This window comes from Lissotriton helveticus, chromosome 3_1, assembly GCF_964261635.1.
Source record: "Lissotriton helveticus chromosome 3_1, aLisHel1.1, whole genome shotgun sequence".
Taxonomy (NCBI): Eukaryota; Metazoa; Chordata; class Amphibia; order Caudata; family Salamandridae; genus Lissotriton; species Lissotriton helveticus.
Genome location: NC_136061.1, coordinates 1204407805 through 1204419881, shown reverse-complemented (window position 1 = coordinate 1204419881; position 12077 = coordinate 1204407805). Strand labels below are relative to the sequence as shown.

General features: G+C 44.5%; 1 protein-coding gene across 1 annotated transcript; it reads right to left on the bottom strand.

Annotated features, from left to right (window-relative positions):
* Positions 1-3671: 3671 nt before the first annotated feature.
* On the bottom strand, positions 3672-11139 carry LOC144823390 (uncharacterized). The gene is made up of 4 exons (XM_078681855.1): positions 10880-11139; positions 9395-9478; positions 7540-7666; positions 3672-4890 (listed from the first exon to the last, which is right to left on the bottom strand). Exons 2-4 carry the CDS (start codon positions 9441-9443, stop codon positions 3939-3941), a joined length of 1128 nt encoding a protein of 375 aa, XP_078537981.1. The 5' UTR covers positions 9444-9478; positions 10880-11139; the 3' UTR covers positions 3672-3938.
* Positions 11140-12077: the final 938 nt, after the last annotated feature.

The following is a 12077-nucleotide window of genomic DNA, read 5'->3' as shown; positions in this document are numbered from 1 at the left end:
CTATAGTTTTATCAGTAAAACTGTATGTCTGTGCAAATGTAATGGCTATTTCAATTGAAAATGATTGTATGTAATGACAGTGCACTACCGCACCCTACATACTCCACTCTATGCCACTCTGTTCCAATCTACGTCTCTATACTCTACAACACTCTACCCTACTCCACTCTACGACACACTACTATGCTGCATTCTGTTACTCTACAGCACTCTACTCTTCTCTATACCACTCAACCCTACTGAACTTGATTCTACAACACCCCACTCCACCCTAAGCCACTCTACTCCACTCTACTCTACTCCACTCTACAACACGCTACTGCACCCTACTCCGCTCCAGTCTATGCCACCTCACTGTACTGCACTCTATGTTAATCCACTCTATGACATTCTACTCTGCTGTACGCCCTTCCACTTTATGCCTCTCCACTCTACGTCACTCTATACCACTCCACTTCACACCACTCCACTCTACAACACTCTACTGCACTTCTCTCCTCTCCATGACACTCCACTCTATTATACACCACTCTACTCTACGACACTCCACTCTACGACACACCACTCCACTACACCACTCCACAACCCTCAACTCTAGAGCAATCTACTCCACGCTATGCCGCTCCACTCTACAACACTCCACTCCACAAAACTCTCCTATACGCCACTAATGTTAAGCCATGCTAAACAGCAGCCACATTGGTGTACAACATGGCCAAAATACATTGGCAAAGCCTAGAGGTCTTGCAAAGGCAAGACCTATTTGCTTTGTCAATGCTTGTTAAAACCTGTATACATCGCTGAGGTTTACATTGCACAACCCGCAAACACAGAATAAAAACACATAGCAACAGACAGTGGAAACTGCTATAGACAGTCATAAGAGGTGTGATTTCACCTAAAAACTAGGGGATTACTTTCAGAGACTTTTAGGGACATCGACCAGCAGCTGATAGGTTTCTTAGCTGAATTTACATTTTGGAAGCCAAATATGTCAATTACCATATTACCGTACCATATTAGGCCCCTCACCTGTCATAAGGTCTACAAATCCTTTACTGAGACAGGAACAGCATTTGGCAGACGAGGTTTACTTTTCTTATGCAGTTACAACGCATTTCAGTAGCCTCACTTGGAGTACTGAGACATTGCAGAAAATCTGACGTTCTTTTAGAGAAACCTCGCAGGAGGCCTTCTGTGCTTTCAGTGGATGGAAGCTGCACCGTGAAGCCAGTCTGCTACACTTTCAACAACTCCCTAGAGAGGGCTGCCATACTTTTATTGAACTGTACAAACATTTATGGTGTGCTATACTTCCAGGCCACTAAATAAACATGGCTGTAATGTTTGTGACAGCCTTTTTATAAATGCTCTGTGGGGGTGTAAAGAGAGCTGCCAAATGGCCTAGTGCCTTGAAGACTTTTTTTCGCGACTAGAAAATTAGACAATTAAAAAGCATCGTATTTATGAAGCAGAACAAGTAGCATTGCATTGCTTCTTGCCTCTGAAGTTGTCATAGGCATGTTTGTTTTTTAACCTGGTATATAGTCTTATTTATGCTAATGTACATGTTCTCATCCTTGTGGCCTTCCAATGTATGTGTTCTCTTAGTCTAAACGCCCTGTCTTCGTGGCCTGGCCTCAGTGTCCCAGTGTTAATGTCCTTGTGTCAGCATATCTTTGACAATATGCAGTGTCAGAATTCCCATCCACTGTACCGCTGTAAATAAACTCAATTGTCAGAGTCTCCATGTCAGAATATCATGTCAGCGTTCCTCTGCGTTCCTTTCGCCATGTGCTTATGTCTTTGTATGTTTCTGTCACTGCCTGTCGATGTCCAAGAGTTGGGGTCTAGATGACTTTTTCAGTGACTTTGGGTCAGCACAGCGAGGGTAACTTTGGGATCCAGAATTGACTATTGCTGCAGCGTGTTTATGGGTGGTCACTCAAAAGCTCTTAGCACACCTACGCCAAATGATTCAGCTCTTTACAGATTTTAAACAGCTTGAACGCATTGCCCACAGCTTGTTTAGCCTCCAATGACTTTCACTGGCTGACATGTTATAATTCAGTACCCTGAGTTTGGTCAACAGCATTATTCTTCAAGAAGCACTGGTCCACTTGAAGGCTGGATTCAAAATGTATATCCCTCATTGGTACCTCCTTTTCCTGGACAGGGTTGGTTAAAAGTTTCTTGGAACAAGAGGAGCTCTTGGAACAAGAGAAGGTCTTAGGGGAGTACATTACTACATTACTACTAGTCACAGAATCCAAGCAGTGAAATTCTCTCCTTGGTCTAAGAAACATTGGGGCATATTTACAAGGGCATTGCGCCATGTGTGCTGAATTCCTCCATGATGAGCGTGCCCTCGTTTGCTTCTCCCCCCACGATGCTTTCTCACCCAAGTGTTTATACCCTTCCACTCCATGTTGCTCTCTTTGTCGCCCATTTGCTTTTCTCCAACTCCATTCACGCCCTCTTTGTTGCTTCCCCCACCTGTGCCCTCTGTGTAACTTCCCCCCCATCTATGTCCTGCATGTTGCCACCTCCCACCTGGTCCCCCGGGTTACTTCTGCCCTCCCTCACCCACGTATTGCTTCCACCTTCCTGCTCTAAAAAACACCTTTGCTTGTTCCTTTTTATTTTTATTTACCTATCCAACACTGATCTGTAAATAAAAATGTAGAAAAGCATTCAGGTCATTGTGTAGGCATGCATATGTGTTGCGCATGGCATGCATGCCTACAAAGTGACACTGGCGGTCCTTCCATTGGCTTTTTTTCATTCTTCTTAAGCCCTGGTGCATAGCGTAGCTAAAAAACCACCCGCAATGCCAATAGGTCTCAAAAGTGAGACCAATTGGCTTTGTTAAATCTTTCTCTTTTGCACCATTGTCTAGAGTCAAGAAGTCAAGTGATGTCACAGGGGGCCAAAAGATTGGCTTGCTCCTTTAAAGTACAACAACCATTGCCAAACCCAGTTGCTCTGGGTTTCATTTGTTATATTATGTAAACATAAACATACACAGTGGTGGTGACAGCAATGGAGGTGATGGTAATAACGGTGATGGTGGTGGTGATAATGGTGGTGACATTGGTGCTGGTGCTAAGTGTAATGGTTGTGGTGGTAGTGTGAAATTGGTGATAGCAGTGGTGTTGGTTGTAATGGTAGTGGTAAAGCTGATATATGTAAAAGTGGTAGTAGTAATTGCTCACACTGGATTCCAGAGATCAACATTGTAAAAATGCCTACTCCAGTAAAAAAAAAATACAAAAAAAGGATTGGTTTGGATGTGTAATGCATGTACGAGATAAAACATTGTGTGTGACAAATGAATATATTTTTCATTTGTAAGATAGTCATTGCAATGCAAGTACTCCAGTGGATGCAAAATCATGCACCTGAAAAGCAATAGTATTCCATGAGAGTAAAAGTCCTCTCTGTGGACCCAAAGACTGTTCTATGTATAGTTTTAAACAAAATCTTAACAATACATCTTACAACCAAGCTGTGCTGACAAACGGTCCTGGGAACGACTTCGAAATCAGTGTCCTCTTTCCCACATACTTCATGAGCACGAACAGTTTACACAATCTTGTATTATATATTTTAAGGGAGCAACACTGCAAGAAATAGAGATCAAACTAAAGAGACAACAACAGGAACCAGCCTTTGCATTGTTGTGTTGCTTTTTTATTGAGTAGTTTGTGGATCCAAGGTGTGACTGTTACAATAAGAGCATGCATGCATTTGCAATCAAGTTATCTATACACATTACATCACTGGAGCATGGGTGCTATTGGACAGCATTTTAATGTCCTATTATTTCACACATCTGTATGGAATATGCATATTGTGCTTTGTTGGACTCCGGTTGACATCATCCATGTGATCTCAGTTAACAGTAAGACCAAAGCTGTTTTGTGTTGATGGATCCATTAGTTCTCAACCTGGCTCTCATCCTGGTTCTCTGCCTGGATTCCACTGTTCAGGAAGGAGTTGATCCTCTCACGCACTTCCTTCTCCAACACTTGCATCTGGTCCTTGACACCAACAGTGTACGGCCCCAGCTTTTGTTGCAGCTCCTCAGCCTTCTGCAAGATCATTTTGTTGATATTTTCACCAGCGGGCGCCATTGACTGGCTAAACTCCTCGATCTTCTGATTCATCTGAGTGTTAAACTCCTCTATGTATGGTGCCACATTCTGGCGGACATCGGCCACATTCCCGTTCAGTTTCTCTTTGATCTGGTCAGCAGAGGAGAGGAGTTGCTGCCTCAGGTCTTCGGCACTCTCTGAGACCTTGGTGCTAAGCATCTCTGCATTCTTTCTCATCTGGAAAGCCATTAACTCGATCTGTTCGTTTAGCTTTTCCTGGACATCCTGGGGGTAAAGGGCCAGGTTCTTCTGCAACTCCTCAACGCTCTGCTCAATTTTGAGCTTGAGCTCATCTGTGTAAGGGGTCAGCTGCTCTTTCACCTGCTCCACTTTATCGTTGATTGTCTGCTGAAGTTGAATGGTGTACGGAGTAAGAGCTACCTGGACGTTGCCCACATTTTCTTGGATCTTGGCCTGAAGCTTTTGTACAATGGGAGTGAGCTGCTGGCGAAGTTCCTCAGCATTCGCCTGAACACTAGTGCGGAACTGATCGGTGTAAGGATTCAGCTTCAGCTGCAGCTCCTCAATGTTCTTGGCAAGCTGCTTGTGGACATCATCAGCAAAGGGCGCGACCTTCAGGCGGAGCTCCTCCAGCTGCTGTTGGATCTGCTCAACGAGCTTCTCGGAGTCCTGAGTCAGCTGAGCATGGAGATTGGTGGCGAACGGAACAAGCTTGCTCTGAAGATCACCAGCATAAAGGCTGACCTCCTGCAGGTTACCTTGGATAAGAGTGCTATTTGAGGAAAAAAAACATAATCAGTTTGGATCCTGCTTTATGCATTTAAAATGCTTTGCAACATAATTGTTTGAAAAGTGGCACATAAAATGTAGTAATATTTAAGAGATCTTAGAGCCAAATTTAGAGTTTGGAACCTGTGTACACCAAACAAATATGACAGATATCCCATCCGTTTTATTACCAGGGCTGGACTGGCCATAGCGAGCACCAGGTGTTTCACCAGTGGGCCACCAGAGTGGGGGCTGGTTTTGGAACCCTGGGAGCCGTTTTTGTTACCGGGTGCTGGTTTTGCAGAATTCCTGCAATTTCAGCCGGATGTAACAAAAGCTGCAGCAGTGAGATGGGAGCGGTGCTTCCAACTAGCATCTTGAGGCCAGAGGGGCTGTTTGACAGGGCCGGTCTCGGTTCCCAGTCCGGCCGTGTTTATTACAAGCGCATTAGAATATAATGCACAACTATTAGGCAGACAGGATATCTGTCATGTTTGTGATGGAGTACTCATTTACAAACTCCTAATAAGGCCCTTGGGAGTTTTTCAGTCATTACATTATTTCGAGGAGAGGGTGACGCTAGAGAAAACTCTGCATCTTTAAGAGAGACTTCATCAGAGACTTTACAACCTGGCCCACACAAAGATAAAACTATCTATGGCCCCTGAGAAAGGGGCCACTAGGGATCGAGGTTCTTGGAACTATCCTTAACAATTCTATGACACCTACACTCCAACTTACCTATGACTCCATAGTACTCCAAAAGACCTGTGACCCCATCAGAGCACCCAGAACTAAGCCTTCTTACAAACTACAACGCATCAGCGCCCACAGAATGAACCTCCTGCAGACCAACATCCCATCGGAGCTCACTGAACTAAGGTCCAGTAGAACTATAACAGGACAGGCGTGAACCCACTAATGCCCTGTATCTTTCCCTTTATGTGATAGAACCAGTAGAACTATATCCCATCAAAACCCACAGAACTCTTGTACATGGAATGAAATTTCTTCAGAATCCATAGAACTAAGCCTTACAACGATAACCCATCGGTGCTCAAAGAGACAAGCTCACCATGGCACGTTAACTCATGGAGCCTTTTATCTCAAGAAACACAAAAAATATGTATGAAGATAAATCAAAAACAACACCAGACCCTGCCACCATTACAGTATTTCTGCAGTTCCACTGTCATTGGTACCCGTTTTGTAAAAAGATGAGAGGGTAAACGGTGAGAACCTCACATCCACTAGTGCTCCACAAATGTGGCTAGCTTACACCACACAGGCATTAGTTGCTTTAACTTTGTGACTAAGGTGCGGATTCGTGGAGATTCTTCTTACAAGCGGGCCCATCCTAGGTTCTATGACCATATTTACCAAATGATGTTAAGATGGTGTCAAGCAATATTTTACTTCTCAATTAGATACTGGCAGTATTAGTAATTTCATCCACAATTATGATATATTGACGTAACTTGGTGTAGGGATATCTGCAGCAGGGATGCATGGAGGCTTAAATAATAATTGGACTTAGTGGGAGGATATGTAGCAAAGAGGCTTTGCAAAGCAGTATCGGCCAATAGGACTTCAGAGATACTTATTTAAAAAAATGTTAGAGCAATGATATTTAACATCAATGGCTGGTAGAAGGATACTCAATGGTATGGGCTAAGGGATAGATATCAATGTTTCTGGATCGTCAAAGAAGTATTGAGCCATCTAAGTTGGTGAAGGGATAAAAGTGGTGGTTAGCAGAGGGTTGCATTTCAGTGCGAGCTGGAAGAGGAATAGACAACCATGTAATTTGGGGGAGTGATATCTAGTTATGTAGACTCGGGGGTGTCTAATCATGTGGTTTGACTGAGGGATATCTGACCAGGTGGGTTGGCCGAAGGATGGTGCTAGAATAAGGTAGTCAGACATCATAGGGCATAGGTACTGTGCCTTAAATATTGCTTACAAAAATATCGTTCTGATTTAGTAATAGAAAATCCACAACCACTGGGAAGATTATTTTTTTGAACGATGTTTAGGATAGGATATTTATTTTAGACAAGATTTTTGACTATGATATTGTGACATACAACCACCTAACAGTAGGGGCTGGCAGAAGATTAGTTAACTTTGTGGGTTGGCGGCGTGGTATCTAGATATGCGGGTTAGCAAAAAGGATATCTAAGTGTGTGGGTTGGCTGGGGGATTTCTAGCTTCATGAGGTGGTAGACGAGCCAGACTAGCCACGTGGTGTAGTGGAACAATATCTGAAAAATGGAGTTGGCAGAGGAATAGCTAAAAGTCTGGACTGACAGAAAGATATCTAGGTGTGAGAGGTGTCGCAGGGAGATCATGCTGTCTTAGCGGAAAGTGGAATATCTAGCTATGTGGGTTGGCGGAGTGAAATCCAAGAATGGACTGTGCGAATAGATTACCAGAAAAGGCGCTTCCTAAATGCCTAAACAATGGGGGTGTATCACAAGCCGCTGCGGCACAGGAGGGGTCCCACCATCTCGGATGTTTGTATTTTTGTGAGGTATGGGAGTCTCTGGGTCCCCTCGCCACATTTTTCAGGCGTGGTACATCATTTTAGGTTACACCAATACACAATATTGGGTCTAGCACAATAATCCCCATGGCGTCTGCCCTCGCTTACTTCAGCTGCTTGCTGATTTCAGACTGTTGAATCTGTTCCATAGTCTCCTTTGCATTGCTGGTCAGCTGAGTAAAGTAGTCCCAAAAGGCATCCGCCACCTTATCCGAGCTCATGCGCGCTTGAGACCCTGTGGACAAAACAAAGTAAAATTCAATTCAATAATTCAATTCAAATCAAACAGAAAACCATTTATATAAATATTTTTTTTCTGTTACTATAGAACGTAGCTGAACTAGTGAGGTTGCAAACCCGACTATTCGAGTGAATTTTCCCAAAGTGAGAGAACCCTGGCCAGGGTTGTATATCTGAGTGCACAGCCGTGGCTAGAGGCAGTGTACACAGAACCTTTGTGGGGCCCAATCTGAGAAGTGTAATCTCCAGAGAAGTCAGCAGACCGTCATACCAATGCAGGGGTCCCCGGCCTTAGCAGCATCTGGTCAGCCCCCGAACTGTAAGACTTTAGACACGCACCCCATTCCTGTACCAAGCTGTATTGTGCCGATATCGGTGTAAAGAACACCGCACGTGCAAGTCTCAGGATAAGTTCAATATGTATCCATCCTGGAGACCTCAGTGTGGGAGCACACCGAGGCACGTCACTCTCAACAATGGCGCGGTCTCGGGGATTCTCCCTTCACATTCCAGAACACCTACGTATTCTACGTTCAGATTCCACAAACCAACACACCCTTAAAGCTACGTTGCTACTTGGAGCTCTACAAAGTCTGTCCTCAATAAACATGTAAAGTTGGAAATCAAGTCCTCTATGGGGGCTGAGGAGAAAAAACAACTTATTCAAAACGAGTTCTACATGTATGCGTATTTGTATATGTGTGTGTGTGTGTGTGTATATATATAGGGGCAGATTTATGAAGGCCTTGCGCCGCCGGTGTGTCATTTTTAACATGGGAAAAAGTGACGCACCGGCGGCGCAAGGCTTTCATAAATCTGCCCCATAGTGTGTGTGTGTAACACAGGAAGCAGAGAACTCTGGGAAGTTTCCAAATTTAGGTGGCGAGCACCTCCTATATAGAGCACCCTGCAACATCAGCGACACCCTGAATTTGCTCACCCCCGCAGACTCAGAATGTCGCTGGTGTTGCAGGATCTTCTCTCCACCCACATTTTCCTGCCCCACATTTCTCTAAACCTCTCACATTTTGTATCAAGTATTTCCATTTTTCCAAACATTCCATCTTTCCTTCCAATATTTGCTACTAAAACGCGATAATGAGGGTGGAGATGTGTTCACAAAGAAGACCGGAGAGGTGGTGGTGTCGGCCCGTTGGTTATTGAATAGCATTTTAGAGTACATAAGAACTGCTGTAGTACTCCTTTACGAACTACCAAATGCGATTTATGAATGGGCACCACTGTGTCTTTTGAGGTCCCTGCTGGAATTTCATGGGTAATGAGAATAGGAGCTTCCAATAAAGTGCCTTAAATGTGTACCACTGAGAAATGTTGCCAGTAACAGTTAGCTACTTGTTTCGCAAATAGCATAGTCAATGGCAATTTGATGAAGAAAAATATGTCACCCTTTAGGCAGTCGGCTAATAGCCCGGAAAGTGTTTTACCCCACTCCATGTTAGGAAGACAATGAAAATTGAAAAGGAGAAGTATAGATTAACTTTTTCTAACTCAGTATCTACTTACATTGATAATACAGCGCAAGTCAACATTATGGAGTGGCTAAATGGCAAGGTTGATATTAAAGCTTCAAAGCAGTGACTCCCCACCACAAGTCCGGCTTCCCAAGGGTGCAGTTCGCTCAAGTACAACTAACATCAGAACATGGACATAAAAACAGGTCATTTATGAGCTGCATGTATTAAAGAAACAGAAGTGTAAATACCTGTAATGGCTAAAACAGCCAGTGTGACGGCGACAGCTTTCAGAAACATCTTGGGGATCAATGAGGCGTTCAGTTACCGGGAAACTGTACAAAAAAAAAAAAGGATGAACATGAATTAGAGAATCGCAGATGCTCTGGGCATGGGAACCCTAATCCACTGTAGTCTATCCTGGTTCACTGTCTCCTTTGTCCTGAAGAAGTTCTGTCCATGACAACAGACACTAGTCAAGCATTCAAATCTAGGCCGAAACAGTGTGCCACCCGAACTTTTCAAGTTTTAGTCAATTTTGGAAACCCCTAACGCACTGCTAGAGATGGCCGCTTTCCCTACGTGCTTTATTCTCAAGTACCCCTCACAAATCCATAAACACAGCACATGGGCCTGTTGCTTAAATTGCTTTTTACCAGCTTTTCTGTAGGGACCACGTCACTCTAGATCACCCTCTGAAGAACCATGCTTCAGTGCGTTGACCTGGGTCCTGCAAAAACGTCTGACATGCCTAAGGATGTCCCTTCATGTTCCCATCCCCCACCTTAGTGGATCCGCCCCTCCAAGGGGCCATTCCTCAAAAGGCCTTCTCTGCAGTGTCTTGCCTGTACCTTCACCCACCTACAGAACTCTCTCTGGAGCTTCGAATAGCATCTGTTATCACGCATGCCAAAACAACGCGTGGCTTAACAGCACAGTCAATACCACAACAGCATCGTTACCACGAGTTCCATTACAACGCAAGTCATTACAACGACTTGCTTTAGCGAAGCGCTGGACTTTGGAATGTTTAAATTACTATTCCAACTCCAGTCGGTGTATCAGTAGAAAAGGTATTGGACTTAAAATCCAACACCAGTCATACACCGCATTCCCAAAAGCAAGTCGTTGTTATGACTTGCGTTGTAATGGAACTCATGGCACCAGTGCAGTTGTGCTACTGACTATGTTGTAAAGATACAACGCTGTAACGCCTGCGCTGTAATAAATGTTTACCCGCCTCTTTGCCACATAGCTCCTCTCGCAAGACCTCCCCCCTGTCCTTGTGTGGTCTCTTGCTACAGGGGCTCTCTCTCAGGTTCAGGGGCGTAGCTACCATTGGTACAGCAGGTGAAGTGGCACCGGGAACCAGCTTTCCGAGGGACCCATTGAACCCTGTGAATTACTATATTTTACTATCCCAACAGTAGTCAAAGGGGGCATTTTCCTTGCTTGCACTAGGGCCTTTGGTGTCCTTGTCACGCATCTGTTCAGGTCCCCTCTCACTGCAGGGCCCCTACCTCTAGGATAGCTCCTTAAAGACCTCCCGCCTCAAAACAGTGTCTTCGCACAGGACTCCTTGACTTGTAGCTTCACCCTTCCAGTGCCCCATTCTCAATGTCCCCCTCACTGCAGGATCTTGTCTCACTGGTGGCCTCTCTCACGGTGGCCTAACCCCATCCCTATCCTATTCCAGGCACCTTTGGTCCCTCCAATCAGGTGTCCCCTTGTCTCACCTGTGCTGGTCGTGCAGCTCTCTTCCTTCACCTGATGTTCACACCGGGTCTTTCTTGTATTTATACCGGAGGAGCAGGCCTCTTCCCAGCAAGGGTGTCTGGAGGGGGAGGCGGGGCGGTGACGACACTGAAGCGCGTGCTGGACTTTAGCTGCTTCCACCGTGGCGCCTGTCAGCGAGGCCTTATCTCCGGGCAGGGACAGGGACTATGGCCTGGGGCTGTGTTTGTCCACAGAGAGCTCCGTCACCCGTGGGCAGCTGCTCGGGACTTTTGAGAAGGGGTCAGAGGCGGGGCAAAGGTGCAGGTTGTGTAACAATATCTTGGCCCGCAGCAGGAGTTGTTCCACTGGTTAACGGCGCTTACAAGATGCTGCAAGTTTTTTTTTATTGGCAAGTGCCTGTTGTTTTTTAAGGAGGGTATTGTCCTGTCTTTTTATTGTACTGTGTCTCTTTTTATTGCCCCACGTCCCTTTTATTAATACCACATAACCCGTCTCATGTCCTGCCATACAAAGAGAACTACACACACCTGAAAAGCTCTTGTATTGTATTGTATTGTATTTTATTTATTTATTTATTTATTTATTATTTATGTATGCGTTTTTATATAGCGCGGACTTTACCCGAAGGTGTCAGAGCGCTTCACAATAGGAACAGAACTGATACATGAGAACATTACAAGTGAACAAATTACAAAAGCAAACGTTACATTACATGAGGCAAAAGTGACAATCGTGAACAAACAAAATACAAGAGGTAGCAAGCGGTGCATTACAGGAGGAAAAAGTGACATGTGTGCAGGTTACAAAAGCTTACCAAAGTACAAGTAGAGGTATAATACTGCAATTAATGGAGGACACTCAAACACAAGAACAAACGTTACGTAGGCAATGGTGTCACTTGTGCAAGTATCGAAAGCAAACAAAATGTAAGAGGTAGCAAACAGTGTGTTACAAGAGAAAAGTGAAGTGTGCATGTTACAAAAGATTACCAAACACAGGTAAAAGGGTAGTACTGCAATAAATGGCAGACTCTCAAACCACAAGAACACACTGGGAAGGTACTTCCATAGTCATGGAGAATAGAGATTTTCTATACTAAAAGGTCTTCCTTCAGATAATAGAGAGGGCATGAATTAACTTTGGAAGTGTCTTTGAAGGAGGAGAACTTTGAGGTCAGTTTTGAAGGCCTGGGAGGAG